This window comes from Telmatherina bonti (assembly GCF_933228915.1).
Source record: "Telmatherina bonti genome assembly, chromosome: 15".
NCBI lineage: Eukaryota > Metazoa > Chordata > Actinopteri > Atheriniformes > Telmatherinidae > Telmatherina > Telmatherina bonti.
This window is the reverse complement of record NC_136613.1, coordinates 13,911,142-13,936,848: the sequence shown is the minus strand read 5'-3', so window position 1 is coordinate 13,936,848 and position 25,707 is coordinate 13,911,142. Positions and strand designations below refer to the sequence as shown.

At 40.0% G+C, this 25,707-nt stretch overlaps 1 protein-coding gene across 1 annotated transcript in view; it reads left to right on the top strand.

The window, feature by feature from the left end:
* dachd (dachshund d) overlaps window positions 1-25,707 on the top strand; it is a 91,943-nt gene that overhangs the window by 24,838 nt on the left and 41,398 nt on the right. The window contains exon 2 of the mRNA XM_079253742.1: window positions 24,199-24,314. Coding sequence (XP_079109868.1) covers window positions 24,199-24,314 — 116 coding nt within the window. The remainder of the gene's footprint in view (window positions 1-24,198; window positions 24,315-25,707) is intronic.

Below are 25,707 nucleotides of genomic sequence, written 5' to 3'. Positions count from 1 at the left end.
TTTTTTACCTTTGAACAAAACCTGACAGCCCTACTAGTGAAAAGACTAGCAAGTTAATTACTTTTATAGATGGAATAGACCTTAATTAATTTAATCGTATATCTGTCTAATTATTGTAAATATAATCTATTTACATGGTTTTGTGTTTTTATTGTTTTGATTCACTCAAGTACTAATTGTATTAGCTATTTTTTTTTTAGTTTTATTTAATCATGAACTGCTTTATTTATTTTTATTTTAGTTACTTTTATATATTTCTGTTGTTTTTAAGGGTTTTTAAGTGTTTTTTTTTTTTTTTTTTTAAATTTTTTAAATTTTGTTTATATTTTTAGCTCCAGTGATTTTCTCCTGGGAATCTTTCACCACCATAGCTTTGTCCGTTTGATTTACAGACAGACTTGTTGCTGTGGCGACTGCCCTGGTGTGGTTGAATGTGATAGTCCGGCACCGCATCCCTGGTGCTGTGGTGTGGATGCCGGCCTTCTCTGGCTTGGGTGATTCCTGTGGTAATGCCTCTATGGCCATGGGTGGGCTGGCTTCTGGTGTGAATGGAATCACAAGATATTGTTTACTCTCAGCCGCATCAGGCCAGATGTTTTTGTTCTATTGGTACTTTTATATTTCCAATCAGTTAAGAGACAGTGATGACAGAGGGGAGTAATGAGGTAAATGAGGGTGGGTGAGGGCAATGCACATGTGCTCTGTTTGTGTCATTGTGTGTGAAACAAAACCATATTGGGATGTGTGTTTTGAAATTGCTGCTACACGCAGCAAGGCTTTTTATATCCATTTTTTTTTTATAATGTAAAGCACTTTATGTTGCCTTGTGCGTGAAAGGCTCTTTAGAAATAAAATTGAATTGATTGATGGAAAAGGATTAACATTAGAAAAAAACTTCACCAAAGTAAAAAAGCTGAAAGTTGTTATTTACAGCCTTTAATGCAATAAGATGCAGTTCATTCAGTGTTGTTTCCCCTCCATCCTCCACCAGTGGCCCATGAGAGTGAACTGGGGTTTAAAGCCCTTCCTGATCTTGATGGCCATCGTGATATTCTAAAGAATCTGTGGCAACAACTGTTTGCTTGATCCAGTCGACTTATACGCTTAAAGGCTATGGCAACAAGTAATAACTGGTATTTTTGTCCTGATGTTTCTCTGGAAAATTATGCACTAAATATGTTTGGGATCTTGGCTCGAGCCAGCAGAGAAACTATCATTTAAAAACACTACCCAGTAGATTTAATTTCTTTTCTTTCTTTTTTTTTTTTCTTTTTTTAAATAAAATAATTTAGCTAATGGAAATAGAAAAGATTGTTCAGGCCTTGGCAATGTTAAGTACACATCCCAACACCTTGTGACTGACACTGTTAGAGGAATTGGAAGGCTCAGCTTTTCCCCCGTTGACTCAGACAACCAGTCTCCTGTGGCAGCCGCTGTTGATGCAGCAGCAGAATAAGCAGAATTATAAGAGTGCAATTGGTTTATCAGTGTTTGCTATGGTAACCCACATGGAAACAGCCTCCTTAAACAATTTTATTTTTAAACTGCAGCCTGGATGTATTTTGCTTTATCTTATTGGTACTGTGGATATGATTGCTCACTGTTATAAATGGCACATAGTTAGTACATGGAGAGAAAGACATTGTTTACACTAGGCCTCATGCGGTGAATCTGTCCAGTGTAAGGTAATCTGCAGTAATAAGCTCCATTTGTTTTGTTTAGCTTTTAAGCTGAGGGAGAGAGGAAGGGAGAGGGGAGAGAAAAAAAAATCTCATTTCAAATCCTACCCTCCTTCTTATCTCTATTTGTTCAGTTGTTTTTAATGCCACATACTGAAAGAATTTCAATGGCTGTTTTGCCATGAAGTCATTTGTTATCCTTCAGCGGGCTTTCGTCTCCCCATTGTGTGACAGCCCCCGAGTGCTTGAATCCTCCAGATGGAGCAGGTCACACACAGACACACACACACACACACACACACACACACACATGCAGACTTACTAACATAGGAGTATACACGCACACTTACACAGGCACAGACATGCACGCTCAGTCGCAAACTCACAGGCAGGTTCGCACACTTTCTTCTTGACGTAGATCCACTTGTCTTGTGACATATACAGAGATGATAATGTCATATTTTAGCAATTTGTCTTCCCCTATTTTTCTGTTAGTTGGAAATGTGGTTGTTTTGAGCTGCCAGGCAGTTACACAGCTCATGCCATGTTTACAAACAGCCCAAATGGAAATCTTTCACAACAATTTTCTCATTCTCTGCATATTGTCAGTTGGCTCAAAAGTGTTTGGACGCCTCACAGAGCAGATGCATCTGACTTGTTTTAAAGTGCTGTTACAGTGATATAGGGGAGGTCTGCCTGGAAAGCAGAAAACAATGTAGGATTTTATTTTATTTATTTATTTATTTTTGGAGGATATTTTATTTATTGACTCCAAAAATTCTCGTTTTGTTACCATTCTAACCTTGTCTCTTGTATGTTTCCTCTTTGTTTTCTCTTCTTACATGTGGGGTCCTGCACTGTTCCTGTTTGGATGTGCTGATACGCAGGTTAGTAGTCTATGAATTACCAAAATATGAAAATATGCAACTAATCTTGCCATTAAGAATCACTCCCTTCATATTGTTCTACTGTAGTTTTGCATGTTTACAAACAAATAATTAATTATTCATAGTTTTTCTTTATTTTAAAGTAAACCACCGACTGACCATCCTTTTTACATTATTTGTTTTATACTTACTTAACAAATACTATAAGAAAAAAAAGAAATTCCTGTTTATGTAAAACGTGTACTTCAGCAATGATTGCGAGACATTTGACTTCCATATGACTTCTCTGTCTTCCTTACTCTTTTTCTTTATTTCTAAAAGCTGAGTTGCAGGAAAATTAACAGTAGCGCTTTAATGTGAACACAACAGGTGAATTTCAGTCACAACTCATATTCCCTTGCCATTGGTGGCAATAAAGGTAAGAGCAGGTTCCATAACAAGTAGAACGTAATAACTGTAACAGCCATCCTTAAATGATTTGATTGACTCACGCTAGACCTCATCGCTCTATTTTAAAACCTAATGGAGTCTGGTTATAATTTGACCAAGCCTTGATTGACAGCCCCTTTCTCTATCTCGATAGTAACCCCTGACAATGTACATTAGAGTCGGATTAAAGCAAGGTGCTAACGCATATTAAAAAATTAAGCCAAGCCAGTGGACTGGTAAAGCTCCTTTTTTCCCCTAACCTCCCCCCCCCCCCCCCCTCCTCCTTTTTCATTGTACCTTCTTTTGGATGGCCTGCCATTAAAATTCAATGGCATCAAGTAGTGATATGGACTTGTTAATACAGCTGCAACTTGCCCTTGTGGAGGAAATCAAATGACACAGTGCAGCAGGCCATGGAGGAATGACCGAAAGGACATTATACTGCTTACAGACAACTATAGAGCCTTGCAGAAGAGAGGCAAGGATACAACATCAAATATACCAATGTAGCCTTCATAACTAGGTGCTTAATTTGTCAAAACGCCTTACTTTTTGTCTGGGGCATATTTTACTGTGCCTGGAGCCCTTGGCATATTTAAGAGGACCATGGTAGTTTTTCCTCCGGCAGGATACCAACCTTATTGTGCGGCTTCAGCTGCTGTAAATAGTAGTAAATCTTCAGTGTTGCATTTATTCTAGCATGACACCAAAGCCTCCCACTCAAAGTGATTGAATGTAACTTATTTGATTCTGCTTCCCTTCATTTGGGGATTTTGTGAAGAGTCTGGTTTGAAGACAATGAACTAACAAAAGATTGTTTTAACAGCTGCATGTCTTTGATTACATGCTTCTTTGAAGTATCACTTTAACTTAGCCTTTGAACTTGGACCGAGATCAGAAATGAATCGAGCTTCTTTTTGATGTAAGAGGAGGGGATTTTGTTGTTGAAATGTTCATAAACTGTTTCCAACCGTTTAGCGAACAAGTTCGGTGTTGATTTTTAAATTGTGGCAGGAGCAAAGGAGGGGCGGGAGGCAGGGGTTATAGTGAGAAGAAAGGAGGAACGGTGTTGGTTTCATGTTCACATGCACCCAGTGACAAGAATAAGCAAAACAGCAGCTTTCATTCCCCTCAACAGAGTAGAGTTCTTAGATACGGTCATCAAGTTTCTTTACAGTCTCAAGCTCCGCATTTGCTTGTGCGTCTCATTAAGACAATATGCCATCCATATGTTTTACTAAATGATCATTATATCAGGTTTCCCACTTGTAAAAGAGCCGCACATGCAGATCATCTAAAGAATTCAACCATCCTGTAACACTTATACTTAATCAGCTTGTTGCTTTTAACTTCAATAATAATGCGCATTTTAGGTACTTTGTTGTTTTGGACATAACTCAAATTCTGTTAAAGGATTAAGTAATTGAATCATAATCTAAAGGACTTGAGGTTTCTTTTCTTTGGTAATGCCTTTAATCTTGGCACAGTTTTAGAAAAGGCAGTGAAGGAGAGAGTCACTGAGGGAAAAGCAGATTAGTTCAATTTCATGTATTTTAGAGGAGAACTACACTAGCTTAGATGGATTACTGTTAAATCGGGAAAATGAAATGTAATGATGCAAAAATGTATATATTTGCATAAACACAAAGCTTAGCTCATTCTCAGTAGCGTTTAACTCAATCATGAGAATTCTTTGGGATGTAAGAGTCACACTTGACATAGTATTTTGTAAAAACACAAAATAAGCTAATGATAAAAATAAGTGCAATCAAGTTTATGAATTTAGACCGTGAAGTCCCCCAACTGCAAATTTAACACAATACCAATTTTAGAAATAGAATGCACTTTAAGCTGTAGGCCATTGTCCTTTTCTCACCATTTCCAAATTAATCATGCTCCAAATCCACTCCCTTTGTTCAATTTTACTGTTAAGAGTAACAATAAAGAAACAAAAGTTAAAGAAATTCTCTGCCCTACATCTGTCATTGTCATTGAGAGTCTGGCCATAATACTTTATTTATATTCTGCTCCTGAGATACATGTTTTCTGTTGTAAATGCTCATTGATTCAAGGGCAGACAGATATACCCCCAATACCCCGCTTGACCCATATAGTGCAATATGTGAAACTCACTGTCTATTAGAATGACACGAGAAGCACAAATAAACCGTACCATACATTTTGTTACCCTTGCAGCTAACTGGAATGACATTTTGAATGTCGTCCACTCAATCTCCCCTCGTCCTTTGTGCCGTCTTTGATATAAATAGACAGACATTCAAGGGGTCTAAAGAGTGGAAGTTAGAAGAATAAAAAAGAAGAGGAAATTTAGATATTTTTAAATGATGTCCTACATTTTGTCAGCTAAAATCAGGATATTGCCTGAACGGGTAGAAGCCATGTTCTTCAGTTGTCAAAAGGCAGTAAGTAATGATTAAAATAGCAGTGTGAAACGCGGGGAGATTAAAGTGATGCTAATGATAAGTGAGAGAAGAAAAGGGCAAGCTATATTTTAATTCCTGGGAGAATGGTTAATGACTTCTATTGCCTGAGATTAAACTAAACCTGTCTCATCAGCTTTTTCTGCTCGCTGAGGAAAAAAAGCCCCCTGCACTTTAATTTATTAAACTCTTTTAAGGAAGCACATTGATCTACATAGGTTAAACTTTCAAAATTTGGGCAAAAAAAGACACCCCATAAAGCTGTCATGCAGGGCAAAGCTGTTGAGTTGCTCAAGGCACACTATAAAGAATTCATTATCTCCAAACTGCCACATTTAATCAGAAAATATCAATTATTTAAAGGGGGAGGTTTGCCCCTGTTTAGAGCATCAGGTTTTACTGACACTCTGGATTATACTGACACGTTTAATGTATCTTTTTTGCCATCACTGTGATGGTGTTTTGAACTTTTCCATTTTCAGTGCCTCATTTTCTTCCTTTTTTATACCTCTGTCTTACAAAATGTGCATAGTAAAAGGGATATTTGTAATCCCATAGATGGCATAATGTAATCCAAAAAAGTAAAATATTTATCTCCTGTTTACAGCTGGATAGAAGGACTAAGACTCTTGCTGTGTACATTTTTTTTCTCATGGCATTAACACAGAACCACTGGTGACCTCTGTAATGAATTGTATGGTACTGTTGACATGGCATTATAGCAATTCAACGCTATTCATTAATCTTTGTTTTGCCAGAGCCCTGGTATATCCTTTGCCAAGGTATGGAGCAATGCCAGAAATTATAAAGCTCACCACATATTTCTGATGGCAATTAGCATGCATTCCGATCCACTGAGCCCCTCGCATAACAGTGCAATCCTTACAGCGGCCAGAGTCTTTATCAGCACCCGGGTGATAGGAGTCATTGAACATTCTGCTGACAGCAGATTATTTTTGTTTTTATACAGATGTCAGGCTTGAGTAGGTGGTGTTTTCCACTCTTACTGTGGGACTTTGGCCCTCTTGGACTCTCCTTTTACTCGCAGTGCCACTAAATTTGACCTCCTCTCAGTCTTTCTGGTAGTTTATTTGCCTTGCCTTGTATCTTCTCTTATCTTAACCTCTGTCATTTCAGCTCTGGAAATAGGTCTGATATTTAAAGCACAGTTAAGGAGTGACTGTCATCCCTTAGAGGACAAATAACAACACTCCAACAGCGCTGAATCCTGTGTGCGTCTAAATTCTCACTGGGTCTGTCAGCAGGAAGCAGGCATGCAATTAATAAGCCTTATATCTCCAACATCACAGTGCTGCCAAATGGGAAAACTGAAGAGCCATTCATACGAATATAGAGAAAATTTCTGCAAATGTCTATGAAGAGAGAGGAAGCCCATTTTTAAAGTGCCAACTGATGTATAATCGTAGTAGCTGTGATTCTGATCGATATCATCAATGGCTACTGCTGCCGTGCAGAATTTGATCCAGGAGTCTCATGCTAATGTTCACGCCTGTGTCAGACACAATGTAATCTCTTCTTTTGGATCAATGGCTCTTTTCTATGGTCTCATCGCTTTCCCCAGTGTAGGTAGTAACATTATTCTTGAATCATATAATCTGCAGCTCACAAAAAGCCCTGAATATGCTGACACGTGAGTTAACACTTTAATCAACATTTCAAATGTACAAACTCCATTAAGGCTACATTTCTCAGCAGCCTCACGATGTTCACCGTGAAGGCAGATTTCTGCCACTACCTTCTGACATTTTTCCTTGAGTGTTCAGGATTTAAATCTCTTAAATTTGCCCTGAGTCAAACGGAAATGTCTTTGTGTGATTTTGTTGACATATTCAGGATGAAGTGAGTGTTCACCCCCCCTACCCCCCCACTCTGTCATTGCGTAAAGTAATAACTGTGTTTCTGGGGATGCATTACAATAATGCATTAAGAAATCACATTAATAATGCACATATTTTGTCACATATTTATAACTATCCCCCAGACATCAACATGTCACAGTTGTTGTTAGATCCCCTTTGGTTTCAATTAAAATCTCGCCGAGGCAATAAAAATAGCCAATTAAACTGGAGCAGCCTCTTCAGAGGTACGATTGGTCTGATTAGATTAACCTTGAACATCAATTCGAGTTAAAAATAAGCTTAAATGTATAATAATATCTGCTCAGATGTTTGATGCTAAACTTTAGTACTCTTGCATCACTCATTTCTCCTGTATTGATTTTGTAAGTGGCATTACATTCGCCTGATTAGCCTGCACAATCATTTCTTTTCTCTCTCATGCTTATTTGTAGCTTAATTATTTTGACAACTCTCGTTGTGAAACATCGAGACTTCATTATCTAATTACAGGAGTGAGTTTCTCAATCAACACAAGTCTGTTAAGAACATCCACCATTCAGCTTTTACAGCTGTCCAACTTTGCTCTCTTTCTTCACACACAATTAATCAGACACACACTTGTCTTCAGTAGCCGTGGTGTGTCAAGCTTTTCTCACCACCACTTGTCCCCGGCTGCCATCAGTTATCCCATCCCACCTGGTAGCTAAGAGCCGCGCATCCAGACGCTAAAAATACGCCTGACACTAATGTCACACAGTCCCCTCCTGCCACTTCCTGCACCCGCTTTCCAAAGAGCAGACCAGTGTGAAGGGAGAGAGCCAAGCAGACATCTTTGTAATTCTTTTAATAACGTGCAAATAGGAAAGGGTTCTATCGGTCTTTATCAGGCCTGACGAACAGAGCCGAGCAGCTGACACCACCTCAGGCCTGGGAAAAGCCTGATTCATCTAACTGTCCGTGAAGCTGATTAATTTCACTCTTTGTTAAGACTGTGTTGTGGCGACTTCTCTGACTCGAGCGCATCCCGGTGCCACTGCGCAACCTCTTGGCCACTTCTTCTCCAGCCCCCCACCCCTTGCTCTCCTCACCGAGCTTTATCCTGGGCAGCCTCAGCAGCCTTGGCCACCCTCCTCCTCCTCTCTTTGCGCCCTTGGCAAATGAAAGGTCAAAGACGCTGCAGTGATTAATGAGCAGTAGACTCTGGGATCTCTCTGTCAACCCCCCGCCAGCTCCCCTCCCCACCCTGCCTTCCCCGCTCCTTGCATTATTTCATCTGCTAATCTCTCACAACACGACTCAGTTTGTATGTTCGGGGAAAAAAAAAACAGTTTTGCGTGTCTGCGCCGAGCAGCTTAGGCACCAACTTTTCTTTGGAAGGCGTGCATTGTGGTATTGTGGACGCAGTGGAGTTTCGTAGGGGGGTGGCAAAGAAAAGGTGGTGTAGTGTAAATGCTAGGCTCTCAACTCAGCTTTTCATCTCAAGATGTTGCGACCAAGTCTAATGATTTTAGTAGTGTGCTCTCAGCACAAAAAACTCTACTTCAGAGGCTCAGAGCTTCATGCTGTAATTGAATGTGAGCGTCGTAGCTCCTTTCACAGGATAGATGACACTTCATGGACTCAAACCAACTGTTTATTTGAAAAAGTAATGAAATATTTACTCTCCATTGCAGGACAGATTAGAAGCGGTAATTGACTGTGACAGAGGTCTGTGCACAAGTATGTGCGCATTTTTATAGCAAGAAAGACCGGGAGTAAGAGACAGAAAGAGTTTGAGGGCCCCTCATGTTTGAATGCAGATCTTCAGCGCACAATAGGCCCGTTAGCGAGGCTGAATTTCTGCCTGTCACTTTCTCTCCACATGTTGCTTTTTCTTTCAGAGATAAGTGGGCCTAATGCTGAACAAATAGTGGAAATCAGAAGCCACTGAGAATCATTTGCCTCTCCTTTTCCCATGGCTCCCAAACAGACACCTAGACGCACAGACAGAGGGAGTTACGATGTGAGAGGGAGAGCAAGATGGAAAGGGGGAGGGGGGAGGGGAGAGGGGGGTGGACAGTAAAAGAAAAAGAGGGAAAGAAGAAGAAGAAAAAAAAAACTCAATGAGCAAAACAATTTTGTCACAACAAGCAGATCCAATTGAAAAGTCTCCTGGATGGGGAAGAGCTGGAGTTGTCAGATCGGACCACAGCAATGAATAGATCCAAGCAGGCTAAATTGGCATCAGGTGTGGGCTTCCTCTGGCTGGTGATAGGCTCCCACATTGTGCTGGCTAGACATTTGGCCATTTTCAGATATAATGGGAGAAATGAATGCAAACGAGTGAGTGAACTGAAATGTATTTAAATGCAGATTGAATGGGGGGCTCTGCGTAGCGCCTGATAACAAGTTGCTTTAGGAGAAGGGCCACATTGTGTTGGATCATCCCTCCAACCCCCACCGCTCCGATTACCCACACCAGCAGTCCTGTTCTCTCTCCCTCTGTTGCACTTGTGTCTCATAAGGGGCCATTGTTCACTGAGTAAACTCTCTCAAAACTATTTACATTACTCATTTATTTGCATTTCAAATATTTTGGGTCTTTTCTTTTCGCCATATATAGCCGACACACATCCAGCCAGCTGCCTTGGGCCAACCAGTAAAGCAGTAATTGCAGAAGGACAGGGGTCTGTCGCAGGGTAGGGGAAAGAAAAAAAAGGAGGGGTTCAATCATTAATGATAATGTTGCTTATGTCCAAAGCCTCATTAAAAGCAATATAGCAACGAGGAGCATGTGTTTCACAAACAAGGTCCTCCTGCCCATTGCCGGTCGACCGCTAGCCCACGGCGATCCATCTTCCCAAATGTCTCCTTCCCATATTTAAGGAGCTCTCGTTACAGCCTTTCCCAGACCTGTGAATTTATGGTGCACTCCAAGCGGTTAGCATAATCGCTGGGAATGCAGTCATTTCAGCGGGAATGTGGGAATTAGGGCAGGAGAGAAAAGGAAAGCAGTTGGTGTGTTAATTGAATTTCATAGGATTCCTTTGAACAAGCTTTTCCCTGTTCACAGGACAGCGTGGACATGGACTTGCTTGAATTTCTCCTGGTAAACTTTTATTTCTGACATTGTTTCGTCTTTCTTTTCCCAACACCTTTTTGAAAGGCAAAATCTGAAATTGAAGACCGCCCATGATACACAAACCTCACTTCTTTTTTTCTCGTTGCGCTTACAAATAGAACAAATAAAGAGTAACAAGAGGGTGTGTTCTCATAAAAAAAACAGCTTTTTTCTCCTCATCTGCATTTAAAGTGGAATTTACATGCAATTAAATTTGATAATTAGAGACACTAACCTCTGCTTATCATCTGCACATATATTCATTTCAGTGTCAACCAACTGCTGTTTTCTTGAACTTAGATTTTCTGTTTCTTTCTTTTATTTGAACAAAAGCTTAATTCAGCATCTTAAAAAAAAAAAAAAAATCCTTTTATTTGACATATTGATATGTAATCTTAGGTCTTAGCTTGAAGATATTTTCTAAAGTTGTGCCTGGGCGATCATACTAGTTGTGTTTGTAAACTTTAAAACAAAAGATCATTTTTAGAATCGCAGTTATGTAAAGTTTGCCCTGTTAGCACAGGGGGCAGCTGGGGCAGCGACTGCAGAGATGCTTCAGTGTCCAGAAGTTTCCATGCGGTGATTAATAGGAGAGGTAATGTAGTGGGGAAATGAGTAAACACTCCCTTGCTCCTGGCTTTGTGCTTCAATGGCTTGATGACAAGGGCAGAGCAAGGTGAGAATTAAACAGACCCACAGAAGAAGAGAAAAGGTGGGTGGGGGGGGAAGGAGCGCAACGGGCTGCAGGGAGGAGTGAAGCATGACAGACCTGGGCAGTGAGTGGGAGTGAGGAAAAGGCGACTGGGAAAAAAAGAAGACTGCCTTGACAAAAGTGGAAGTGGAAGTTTCTCCCAAAGAAGAATAATTAAAAGCGCTCAAGGGAGGGCAGTTTTAATTTCACATGTAAGGGGCTAAAGATTTCATTTAAAGGCGCGGCGAGCGGAGAGGAGGTTAATAAGATGAACAAAGCAGGGAATGTGAGAACATACAGTGTGAGGAAGCACACTGGACTTTCACCTGACACGTTTTTAATTATTGAACCTCTGATATTTCTCTGCTGAAGAGAAGGGGTAAAAAAAAAAGAGAGATTAACTGATTAATGGTCATAGTAACCAATTATTCACTCATGGGGAAATAGATTTAACTTCAGCGGAGTAACACTTCTGTTCGGCGCCAAACGTCACACAGTGTAACATTGCTTCCAACACCAAAGCTAAAAGCATGCTTTGGTTGTACTGGCAGTCTCAGTAGCTGCCTACTGGGAACACAACCAGAGCATTGCATAATGCCTCATTCTGAAAAGTGAACTTGTTTCTACAGTTGAATGTATGCTCTTGATCACTGAAATCTCCCTCCATTAGTGCTATCTGAAGTTGATGTATCCCAATTATCATAATAAGATCAGCTTGGTCCCATTCTCCATGGGACTCCAAACTCTCTTACTAGCACAAAATGATCAAAAGGACTTTGTGAACTAGACCCAGAGTCCCAGCTGTGGGCAAATTTGTTCAGTAGTGGTGAAAAAAGAACTTTAATTGAATATGATCTATTTCTTTTTCTTGCACTTTTGGGCCCAGGCTGTAAGAAAAGAAGAAAAAAAAAAGTTTTCCAGCTTGTCTGGCTGAAAATTGAGTAAGAAATGTTGTAGGGCTGTTACAGACTTCCTCTTTGTTACGCCAACATGTCCAGATGTTTCCACTGTCCCCTCTTTCTTCATTGACTCTTTAATATTGTCCGTGCAGAGCATGGAAATGACTGTTACGCTGCAATCCCAAAAATCCTTTCTTCTCTTTTGCCACCATGTCACACTTGCTCACACACTGTGTTGACACTTATGCATTATATGTTTATCAGTCTCTAATGAAATACTGACAAGTTCCCTGCACAAGGGATACTGTGTTCCATTAATAGCTCTTAACGAACCTTGGGCACTCACAAAAAGACTGGTCCTATTGCAGCTGACAGCAGTGGGGCCCTCAGCCCCGGCCCCCTGGAGAGTGAAGATATTAAGCGTTAGCAACGTCTGCACTCCCTCTTTTGGTCTCTTTTTCATTCCTTCACTCTCCCTCTCTCTTTCCTTCTATATGCATCCATCTCCCTTGGAAGTAAAAGGTGTCTCATTCCATTTCTTCATCCACATATAACTTGACCACGGTGTTCAGCACAGAGCTTTACAAAGACAATTATGTCAGTTCATTTGTCAGAGACCGTTTGTGATTGATTTCTTCAGCTATGCCTCACCAAATGTTTGTACTCTGATGAGTCCTCTGAACCATAATTTACTCTCTGAAAATGAAACGCAAGGCTCTAATCACACATATGCACTCAAACATACATATACCGTTAGATTAGAAACATAATAGCCAAGGCTTCATGTAACTGTTTAGACAGTTTGAAGGAAACCTGGGAGGTCTTGAAGGACATAAAAAAGAAAATCTAATGTACTGACCAAAAGAGAACAGATGGATGCCCTTTAAAAGTTTTTTATCTCCAAAATTGAAAATTTTAATTATGTCTACTTGTTATTTAATATATTTTTTTAGTTAGCCTACTATATAACAATAAGAGAGAGCGACCTAAAAAAACAGGTAAAAACATTAAAACGTTGAAATGGCTCATTTAATTTTACCTGCAAAATTATTTTAGGCCTGTTAAAAATAAGGCAAGCGTACCTAAAGATGCTTATGATGTACCTTCACGTCTTACACAGCTTACTTTGCAGGATTTCTTCATTTTTTGACGCCAACATTAGCAAACATTATGCCTTATTAATCCGCCATTTGGTGATATGCCAAACAGGCATCTCAGGCAGAAAAGTAGGAGAAAAGGTAAAGGTTACGTTCTATTATTTTAATTAACATTTGATAGTCTGTATTTTCTGTTTGCTACTACCGCCATGGTGGCTAGCGCATCATTCTCTTTTTCTCTTTTCTTTTGTGACTCATAAGTAATGGACATGCCACCTAGTGGTGAACAGTGACATTACAGTAAAATATGATCTGACCCGAAAGTGTATCTCAATTGTTTTTGTATGACGTCAAAAGTATTGTTACCCTTAAGTAAATGTAGAGACTTTTTTTTTTTACAAAATTGAGAAAGTTTTTGTTCCGTTATCCTTTAAAAGTTAATCGCTAACCTCAGCTGAAACACATCCGCTGTTGATGTCGAGTTACACAATCTCATAAGAGAACTTTTAATATTTTCTTTGCTTTTCTTATCAACTTATACCATTTTGGATTTGATTTGTTTCCTTGTTTTATAGCAAAAGAACATTTTTCACACTATGATCATATTCATTCATAAATGCTGTACTTGTAGAAAATGTATTAGTCATTCAATGAAAGATGGCTAATGTCTGCTGCTTTTGACAAATAAACTTTTCAGACACAAAACAAGATGACTTGCAGATGACTTTTGGGACTCAGAACCTCCTTTTGGCTCTGCTTTCCTCTCAAAATGCTGCCTCTCCCACGTGATACCTGTGATCTCTCTATTAGAATGTGACAAAACATTTGTTCTCACTAGAAATAATGGTCTGTAACAACCCCCAATGTGATTCACAGTTTATTTGCAAGTCCATCGCCATGTTGAACAAGAGGTTATGAGTGCATCACACTTATGGATAATTTTAAGCAGATGCATCTGGCGTGGCTACTATGCTATGATTAGTTTCCAGGGCGTTTGTGAGTGCGTAAACCATAGGCGACATGGATGAAATATAGCCTAGGTTCACAGGGAGTGCAGAGAGAAGAAATGTACCCCATCTGTAATACACTGTGTAGACTAATATCAGCTCCTTTTCTCTGATATTGCAGTGAGATATCGATCTGGTAAAATTGTCCCATATTGGAGCTGTCTGTTGTGATATTCATCATGCTGTCACCTCTCCCCAGCACCTACGCGTTATTAGAAACCCGGGTTTGAAGAGGTTGAAGGGTTTTAGTCTCCAAGATGTAGCAAACAATTCATCATGAGAAAGAGAGAGAGAAAGGAAGGGAGAGAAAAGAATTCAGGTGAGGTGATGCTTGGCTAAGATTTATGTCTAGTCAAGCTGTACATTAAGAATTATATCATCAAGCGAGAGCACACCAGCAGCTTCACCGCTATCTGCTGAGTAGGCCTATTTGCTCCCCCTGCCAGGCTTAAATGGAGTTTGAGCTTTTCAGTGAAATCTCAAGTCTCAAGGAATGCGGTGTCTCACCCAAACAGGGGGTATTTGTGAAATGCGCAGGAGCTTGTCAAAAGCAATTGTCATGTGTGTGCGTGTCTGACATTTTTATTTTGCTTTGTGTGCCAATCACTGATGAGGCATAAAGCTTGTAAACTGCCACCTCCAGTCTGGGCTGCTTCAGGGTGGGACCCTAGTTTGAGTTCTTGTTATTTCCTCTCTCTGCTTGCAGTCAGAGATCCTTCCGGAAGGATCACAGAGATGTACACAGACGGAATCCAATTCTTCCGTGTCTCGCAGAGGAGTCAGGCTTTGATTCGTCTTTAACTCAGTACAAATGCTCGTCTGGGAATGCGCAGGCTGGGGGCTCCCTCTGAAGTTGTTTCCCTCTCCTTCCTTCTCTCTCTCTCTCTCTCTCTCTCTCTTTCTCTGGGAAATGTGTGTACTTGCACGCTAGGCTCTGCTCAGTTAGCCGGGATGTTATTGTTGTAAACAGCGTTTAAAGCACAGCTGGCCAAATTGATCAGGGCTTGCGTTGGAGTGAACTCGAGCAGCTGAGAGTGGAGCTGCATAAACAGGGCTGCTTGTATCTAAATATGCAAACAGTCTCCCAGCAGTCGACACTCAGGGGAACAGACACCGCTACTTCTGGTGGGGAAACGGCGAGAAACAGGCCCAAGCCCTAACCTTTCCATGTATACAGAGAGAACAAGAAGGAGGACAGGAACATTTTTCCTGATTATGTAAACATCTCTCTTCCTCCCTGGATCATTTTTTGGACTCCTCCAAGTATTTACATTTCATTAATTATTGAAAAAAAAAAAATGGAAGAAAACCAGGAAAAAAAATGAATAAACAGAAGATAATTTTTGTTTAATGTTTCACACAGGATTCCAATCCTCAGTGCAATTAATGCTAATCACCACCGTCTTCCTGTTGTGCTGAAACTTGGAGAGTGTTTGGGAGCTGTGTCTTTTTGCTCTGTCTTTCCTCCCCCTTTTTTTTCTTAGACCCTCTTCACTATCTCTTCCTCTGCACCCTCTTCCTCCTCCATCTCTGCTGTTAGCCACTGTGTCTCCTCATGTTATGATTACATCACCATTCCTTTCTTTTTTGTGTCCATTTGGAGTTGAAATTAATCACATCCAACAATCTGGTGGCGCTATTCCCAAACTTCAGACACTTTAGTGATGATGGAAGGATTTATATCCAATCGTCTCTTTCTTGCTCTCTCTGTGTATAAATGTATATAAATATACATATATATATATATATATATATATATATATATATATATATATATATATATATATATATATATATATATATATATATATATATATATGTATATATATATATATATAGAGAGAGAGAGAGAGGAACAATGAAGGGGGGTAAAGATGGAAGGAAAGAGAACGAGATTGGGCGGATCAAGCTTGTTGGAGGTACTTACCATTTGTAGAGTACAGTGTATTAATTGCTTATCGGTTTTTGATTTCAGAGTCATTTAGAGTCAATCGAATGCATAATTTTCACAGCTATTGTTCTTTGGGGTTTGTTAATTGTCACCCCACTGGCAGAATTAAAAGCAAATTAAAAGCCTTAACTGTTGACTCTATCTGAAGTCACTCTCCACAACAATTTCACAAAACAATAGGGAGGATTAATGAAAATGCAGCTTGATTTCTGTTCTCCAAAGCTTTTGCTATGGGGAACCAATTAACTACCCTTCAGGATGACTTTCACTTCTAACTGCCGGTCTGTTCCACTGCCAGAAACCAGGATTAATTCTCAATTAATCCCTCCACCAGAACAACTCTGCCTTTGTCTGCTGGGGAGGACATGAGCGTACAACACCGAGGTTACCCCAAGCCTGTTTGGTGGAGGAACTCCACCCCTCCTAAGATTGATACACCCTGTAGACTAGCTCTTCTCAAGCTGAAAATAAGAGCCATTAAAAGGGAATGGTTGACAATGATTTTTGTTTTAGGATTTTGGGCTTTATTAGCCATGCATATTAATGAGTCAATTAATTCCATTCGTCCTCGCAAGTGGTCTGTTTGTTTTTGCCTGACCTTTTATCTTAGATGCGTTCACGCTCCGCTTGCTTTAAGCACTTACTCCATACTGTGTTTCCCATAGCCCCATGTCCAAAAAAGAGGGAGTTTTTATGTGTTTAGCGCTAAGATTCTCCCCCCTCTCTTTTGTTTTCTCCCTGCCACTCTCACTCTCATCCCATCCACCCTCCCCCTCTATCTGTTTCTTGTGCGTTCTCTCTCTCTGTCAGAATGCCTGCTGGATGTATTCTTCTCTAAATGTGACAGGAAATATGCTATTATGGCATGCAGAATATTTGCCTGATGGGATTTGCAATAAAATTACTACAGTTCCCTTCCATTAGGATCTCTAAAACCTCTCTCTTTAATTTATGATTACCCTGGCAAAAAGACATGTTATATACATAAAGACCAAAGTACCCCCCAGCCCACATTTAGCCCATCCTGCTTTCAAAGTTAGTTGAGAGGACAGGAGAAATAATTGAAAAGTGCAGCTGGACTGTGTACAATCTTGTAAGGGATGCCGAGAAAATGAGATTAATCAGTGCAGAGACATTGTGGGGAAAAGTTTGCAGTGAATGCCTGACAGTTGTGCTCTTTCTCTCATTTCAAATGTTGGCAGGCTAGCAGGCAGCTCCAAGGGAAATGCGCTCCTTTCATACTTGAGTAATTGATGAATTGTATGCAATATGCAAATGAGAATCCATAAATCTTATGAATGACAGCTTAATTTATGTGAGCCTTAATGAATGCAGGATTAGATTTTAATTAAATATCCTCAAAGGCACCCTGACTGGGTAAGTTTTTAAAGCCTTGTTTTGAAGACTTGTTTCATATGCATCGCAGTTCATGAAAAAGAGAGATCAGTGAGAGTGGTTAGATGAAATTTCCTCGCAGTTTCAAGATAAGACCTGTTCTGTTTTGCTAACCAAAGGCACTTGCAATTAATAAATATTGGAGCAAAATCATATCTACCAATCTCGTTTAGGCTTTCCTGGAACTCCTCATTCTCATACATTTGATTAACTGCATTTACTTTAAGCACTATCTGATTTCTAACATTTGGTACAGTATCTTTTTAATTAAGAGAACCATCCATTAGGCATGGAAAAGTCAACCAATTAGGCTTTCCTCATCAGTTCCCGTGATGTAGGAAGTCTGCTTACTCATTATCAGACTCTGTTGATGTGATACTAAACAATCTCAGAGTCTGTAGTTATGGGACATACAATTATGAAATCAGCTTTTAACATTAATGATGCATGGGAATAATCAGCAATTTATCATGTTTCAGATCTTTTATAGATTCTATTTCACAGCCGAGAGGCTTCAAACAGTTCTAATAGAATATGATTACAAGACGCAGCTCTTTGTAGCTACTGTAAGAAGGGGTTTGCTCTGAAAAAGCCCAGTTGTAGTTTCACGACACAGACTTTGGGGGAGCGTGAGTGGCTCCAAGTTTTTCCTTGCCATCAGACACTGCGATGGTCTGACCCAGCGTGGGTCTAATCACCCCTGAGCCCAGACAAAAGGCACCAGGAAGGCACCTACTCTCCCAAGCACTGCTGATCTCAACCCTGCACATTAGTCCACCCAGGGATCAGAGCACAGACAGCACTTTAAAAGGGGTTTTAGTGGGATTGATGCTAACTCTCTCCCGCCTTTGATTTCACACCATTTGATCTGTGATATATTGTTCCGTAACAAAGGTTCACAGTTTGCAGACGGATGCAGCTGTTCCCAACCTTAATAAATAAAAGTGTGTGTCTATTTTTCTTTTCTTTTCTTTGCTTTTTTTCTTTTTTTTCTCCTCGTACTCCACAAACTCGTTGTAATCCGGCTATCTAGATCAGATAAGTGCGATGTGGCTACCTGTGCGAGGCAGTGTTTGACAGGTGCAAGGGGAAACTGATAGAGATAATCCAAGAATAGGTTCAATGCAAATACAGATACAAGATGAGGGGAAGGATAGATGGATGCATGAAAAAGATGGATGAGTGAATACATTCTCATGTATCACACTGTGACTCTGAGATTATGATCATCACAACGAATAGACTGCCAAGGTCAGCAGGAAATATAAATCATCCTTTTTTTTCCTTTTTTGTTGAAGGCAACATTTATTCCTGTCATTTTCACTGTTTTTGTTTTGCCAAACTGAGAATCTTGATTAGCTACTACTCAGGATCACTTTCATGTCAACTCACTGTGTATGGAATTTATTATTTGATTCATTGCTTTTAGAAAAGGCTTTTTTTTTTTTTTTTTTTTAAATCTCAGTCATCCAAACAGCCAAAATCAGACTTTTAAATGCTCTCTCTTACTAAAACTCATTATGAATGACAGAGCTGAAGTCAAAACACAAATAGCATGCGTACTTAACAAGCAGAAAACAGGTAGTTGTTGGCATTTTAGCCTAAAAAAGGGACTTTTTTTCCTCAGCTCTCAGGTCTCAGTGTTGTGAAAATGTTAAAGGTGAACATTTAAAAATGAAAATATGAAGATAATATTAAAATACTCACCGCTTCCTTATCTTTTAGTTTGTATTGGCAGTGATCTTATCTTTCCTGTTGTGATTGTGTCACGTTACTCCCATATCATCCATGACTGATCTTACCGCAGCTGATTAGGTTGGGAGCTCGAGAGCAAAGACTACATGCTAATCAGCTCATAATTAATTAGACATATATGTTGTCATCACAAATTCACTCTGGATAAACAATATTTGTACGTTCTTTCTTTACATGCCAGTTTAGATGTAATGTGTGCAAATGCTTGCAGGTCAGACTTCCTTTTATTATGCTTTAAAAAAAAAAAAAAAACACCCCATCAAATAAATTGCACAACTTGTCACAGAAAGAACTTATTTCTGTACTTAATGCAAGAAAAAAAACCCCACTTTTTTCCTTTCAATCAAAGCCGTTATCTTACCTGTGGGGATTTTAAATTAGCAGGAACACACCACAGACATGTTATCCCTGTCTTTCAACAAACACGCTTAACCTCTTGGGGGAGTTGTGTGCATATTTTTAAACCTTTTTGATTGAACCAAATTTAGGAAAAGCTATAAGCTCAGCATATTCAGGCCCCTGATGGTCTTGGGGGTGGGTGGGGGTGGTCTGAATTTCTGCCTGACCTGGCACTTAAAAGGTAAGACGCTGCTTTGTTTTATCAATAAGACCTTGTTTTCATGGCTGGTCACCACCCCAGCAAACCAATCAATGGGGCATGCTCTGCTATCGCGGTGAGAGAAATGAAAAATAAACCCCAGATAATCCTTCAGTTAAAAGGTTACTCAGGGCGATAAAAGCTATTTTGTTAATTTATTTACTCTCTGCACTGCAGAGATAAAGAAAAGGAACAATTAGGGAATTCTAGGTGAGAGATTTTAAAAGGGCAATGACATTGGGTTAATATTTTATAAGGCCTGATTGGCAGAGACCTGAGGAGGCCTTTTGTTTACACATGCCCCAGACGAATGATTCACTCGCTTGTTTTGGCCAGCTGGGCGGAAATGGAATAAATATCTTCATCCTTACCTTTTAGAAACGCCAAACAAAAGACTGAGATAAAAGGTTAATGGCTCAATCATAACCACCAGGAAATAATATTATGCCCTTTCTCTGCAAACTGGAACCACTGTGAACATAATCAGGTTGAATTCCTAAAGATATCCCAAGATGGAAAGAGCAGATGATTTTTTTTTTTTTTTTGTGTGTAACTAAATCCACTAAGGGAGTGTGCTCACTTGGGCTAAACATCACATTTGTGGTTTCAATTGATTTATAACAGATCATAATCACTGCATTAACAGCGTTCTGGGTAATAAGATCTCAGTCACTGCTTCCGTCGTATGAAAAAAAAACCAAAACAAAAAGAGTCTGAAAGTGAGATGTCAGAATTTTGCCATTAGATCAAAAACCATCCTGATATCTCAGGTGATATTATACCCCTTATTACACCAATCGCCTCGTGTTGGCTTCCTGTAAATGGGGTGAGAACGTGAATTTAATTATTTTGCTTTTATTGCATTGTAGTGCTGAAATTGGACTCGTGTGGAGTGTATTGTTGGGCCCCGTGTAATCTGATTGCCTGCGCAGCGTAGTGTGTTGGATAGTATCAGGTTCCAGCCGACTTTGCTGGGTCAACACACGGCCGGGCCATTAAAGGAAGTCTGGTTCAGGGAAAGTTCACCACTATTTTCTTTTCACCGCGGCAGCAAAACAAGAAAGAGAGAATAGATGTGTAACATATTTGCCACACCAGCCCAAAAGCTGGTGGGGCCTATTTTTGTTTCTTTAATTAAAGCCAGAGATACGAGGGCCGCCTAAATGTCTTTAGTATGTATGTAAATAAAGCATGACATAAAATGCTTTTCATGACTGACCTCTGTAACAAGAATAATATTGTCCAAACAAGCCTGATTTAAAGTTCATACTTTCTTTAACATCTTAAAGTAGATGAGATAAATTTAAAGAGGAGTTTAGTAAAATCAGAAAAGACAACAGCAGAAAGGAAATACACCCAACGTAGTGAAATTCCCATCTTTGTCTGCAATAATGGCCTAGTTTGGAGCAGTTTCTGTGCCAAGCTATTTAGGGAATCAGCATCTGCTGCTTGATAAATAGCCCAGCTCTTTTGTTTGAGGCCAGGTTGAGTTCCTCTCTGGACCCGGCTTATTAGCCTGGATGGCTCTGACCATCACAGATCTGTTCAGATGTTAGTCTGCGTGCCTCAAATGTGGCATTGAAGGGCACGAAATAACATATTGTTAAAGAACATTACACAAAACGACAGGACGGACAAGCCTCGGAAAAAAAAAAACATTCAGCAAAGTAGGAAAATAGTCATTGCTCCAACTCTCATCCAACAAATTGGCTGCTATTTCTGCAAATTTAGACACCTAGTCAGCCATAAGGAAAGGAGAATGTAACATTCATTTCTGAGAGGCCTTCCTGTTGCTCGGAGGTTCCTCAGTTCAAAGCGCTGTTTGGGTTGCCGTATTGCTTTCATGACTTGCTAGTGTTATTTGTGTGCAGAGAGTGGCTGAAATGCTATCCCTTTAAACACACGGACAGATTCTTTTGCAGCCTATCTAAACATTACCTTTACTTAACCGAGCCTTTGTGTCGGGGTTCACATCCGTTGACATGATCTAAGGTTGATGTGAGATTTTTTTTGTCCATTTGAGAGCCTTTTTTGCTTTTAGTATTGTTAGTTTAAAAAAAAAAGCCTTTTACCCATCACATATCTTCTATTGAGGTCTTTCATAAATAATTCAGCCAGAGTACAAGTGAAAGTGATGACAGCAAAACTGTCTGCGATCTCGCCCTCTCATAAGATCAAAGAGGTGCTTCTATAGGAATAGGAATTACGTTTCCAGACCGTCCTGGGTTGAACGGGGCACTCGTTTCTCTTTCTGCCCCTCTCCTCCTCTCTGTCTCTCTCAATGCCCTTCCTACTTTCTGCCATTTGCCTCCCTCTTCATACCTCTTGCCCTGCAGAGGGACACAGTTGGGTGAAAGTCTGCTTTTAGTCCTAAAACCTTGGTTTTAGGACTAAAAGCTGGTATATGAGAGAGTCAGCACATTCACACAGATTCTGAGTGCACTCTATTAGCAGTTGTGAGGTAAATAAACCACAAAAGACATGGCTGAATAAATCCAACTACTAAGGCTGTGCACGATCTGAAGTAAGACACTCCGCCTCTCTTTAAATACCGCTGCTGGGAAATGTAGTGACATGCACTGAAAGCCAAACACTTTCAGACACTGCACTGGTTGATAAAGTCCAGAATGAGACTTTATTGATAAATCGGATGAGCTCGTCAGCTTGTTCCGTTGAATTATCTTAAATGTAATTATAAACTTAAGTTGTTCCTTTTGAAAACATCCTCAGATTCAGTGCGAGCTTCCCAACTCTGTAGCGTTGGACATTTATGAGAAATCTGTAATGTATAAAATTTCTCAAGCCAAAAGAAGTCGCTCATGGATACACTCTATTATTTGTTTTATTTTTATTTTTTTTTTATTGACACCAATGAATGAATGTGTGAATGAATTTATACTGCATTCAGTCTAATGAAAAAAATGTGTGGTGGAGTCTTCCATCTGAATGTGGCATACTTGAAAACCCTTTAAAAATAAAGAAATGTTTCTTTGCTTTTTTTTTTTTTTTTAAACTAACAAATAAAGCCAAAGTCTGTAGAGAGGTTCTCCAGGAAGTAAGAGGTTAATAGGCAGCCTTAACTAGTGATATAGAAAGTAATAAAATGCTTTAATATGATTCTTCTGACCACACAATGCAATAAAAATATTTGCTTCCTTATATTTTTCATTATATTTATATTCCTTTTGCTCACTTGGTGGCTCGCGTTGCTCATGTCGGCAGCATTTGCTTCATGTCTGGTTTTCCTGTTTGTGCTTTATATAATTAAGACATAAAAAATCCTAGAAGAACTGCATGAATGTGTAAAATCGCCTCCTGTTTGTCCATCCCCCCCCCCCCATGCAATACTTAAAGCAATTTATAGAGGCCATTTTGCGTTTTAAAGATAGCTTTAACTCGTTTAAGAGAGAACCTGGTATCCTGGTAAAGCTTGAAATGGACTACTATGTGAAATAATGTATGAAGCCAATATGTCACCTGTGTCAAGTCACCATAATTCATCTTCGGCTGAGACGTGCAGCTCTTGCTTCATAAAGAATATGCCTCCACAGAATCTCGGCCCATTACAAGCTCATTGTGTGTTTTTTTTTTTTTCACCCTGTAGGCTTTTCTTTGTAACTATAAGCCAGTAAAGTAGGTATTGATTGAAACTCGAAGCTGTATTAATAAGTGAATGAGTAAGATGTGTGGAAAGTCAGGGGTGTATCTGCTTTGAAGGCCTTTTCTCCTCCACAGTAAGGTGGCACAGTCATTTATCACGGCTGGATCTGTGCCCCTCGTTTGGTGTAATAAAACTCCCCCATCAGAACCGTCCAACAGGTCTGAATCACTCTGTCACACCACCTTCCAGCTAAGGCACGCATTAAATCAAGCAAGCAGAACATTTCCTAAGGCAGCCATTGCCTTTTAATTTCCTGAAGAACCTTAAAATATCATTCATTACCAGAACTACACATATTTGGTTTTTAAAAGTCTCATAAATCAATAGTGGCCTGACTGCAATAATTATAACAAGTTAACATGTAATTTCCAGGCCGAGGGCCGCGCACTGGATTTTAGCATATGCAAACGAGGCAATTCAAATAGTGTGGGGATATTAATACGGAGGAACAGGTAACGAGGTACAGGTTATGAATTATGCATCAAAAAGTGGTTGATCTTCAATAAAGGAAATGAATTCACCGTGTAATCTAATTAGTTATGGAAGTCTATTATGTTGAGCTGCAGAAAGTAACTGTCCTTGAAAAGAAATTTATTTACAGTACATGTTAGCTCTTTGGATTGGAATTGCATTCTGGAGTGCTCCAAATGTTACCGCTCCGCCGCCGCCGCCACCGCTGCCCATGTGGCCCCCCCTCCCTATGCCAGTGTCCTCTTCATCACGTCTCACCCTCTTTCCTTTCTTCTCAGCTCCAGACCCGGCCGGCCTCCGAAGAGAACCCAGAGCGTGACGTCACCGGAGAACCCCCACATCATGCCCCACTCGGTCCCTGGACTCATGTCTCCTGGCATGATCCCTCCCACAGGTACGGTTATGGTCTGTGCTGCTCTCTTGCTGTTGCTAAGGCTCTGATTCTCTCTGTCTGGGTCTCACAGACACACTCAAACATACACACACACACACACACATTAGGCCTCCCTACGAGTGGCCTCCCCGCAGCTTGTCCTCGAAATGGCAACCAGTCCAAAGTGACACATGCACCCAACCACCAGACACCAGCCGCTCACTCGTTTACCAAAAACAGATCCTCTGCTTAACGCCCGGAAACCAAAGAACGGGGAAGGGGAGGGGGGGAGAATAAATGGGACTGGAAATCTTTTCTCTCAGATTATTCCAGTAGATGTTGCATTTTGCCTTGAGTGCATTCTAATTAGTGCGATTAAATCCACTCCACTGGTATATGTACATAGGCAGTGGTGATGCTAAAGCAAGCTTATCGCCACAAGAATCAACAACAAGCGTTTGTGCCCTAACTTAGCCCTGGGCCAAGTCTTATTGCAACTAACGCTTTTGTTCTATTTGTAGCTGGCTTCATTGTGAACACTTTGATGTTGGTGGCTCTAAGTGCTCTGATTTGCATATTTTGCTGTCCTTCTTAATATGTCTTTAATGATATCGAGCTATCAGAAGCAGCTCTACGAATGCTCCTTTGGTGTACACTGCACGCTGTATTGAACTAACAATTAACTGTATTATTTAACCAGAAGAAAATGCCATAGATTGTTCTATAATTTGATATTTGTGTTTAACAAATTCAACAGATTTTTAATTGTCTAGATTTTTAAAAAAAATTTTTTGTCCAAGAGGCAACTAGAAAACATCTTTGAGAAGTCATTGAAATTCAATATTAAACTCAAGTCAGTTCATGTGTTTCAATACAATGGAGGCTCACAGCTCAGGCTGGAGCTTTGAACTCTGGGACCAGGGTGAGGTCGCTGGCTATCGGTGCTCTGCTATAGAAGGCCAACTTAAAGGCCGAAGTGAACACAGAAGAAGGACAATGATGAGAAAGACATGTGTTATTTAGTGGAACATAAAGCAACAGAAAAGCCTTTTGATATCATCCCCTTTAAGCCCAGAGGGACTCTGTGATCTTGACATTTAGTCAGGGTATTCGGGGGCAGAGATAAAGTAATTGAGGTTTTTGGTCTTCTCATAACTGCCTTAAGCTTCCAAACTGTGGTAAGACCCAACTTCCACACCGCTTTCTGTGTGCGTAATGAAAGCATTTATTGTTTTGATGATATTATTAAGCATTAAACGTCTCAGAAGTTACAGATTTTGACAGATTAGCAATTACGTATAATTGACCACACATAAGTTAGCATCTAAGTAGGCGACTAATTGATCTTCCCGTCATGTCCAAATGTTCTGAAAGATGATAAAAAATGACATTGAATAGTTGCACTATCGTGTCA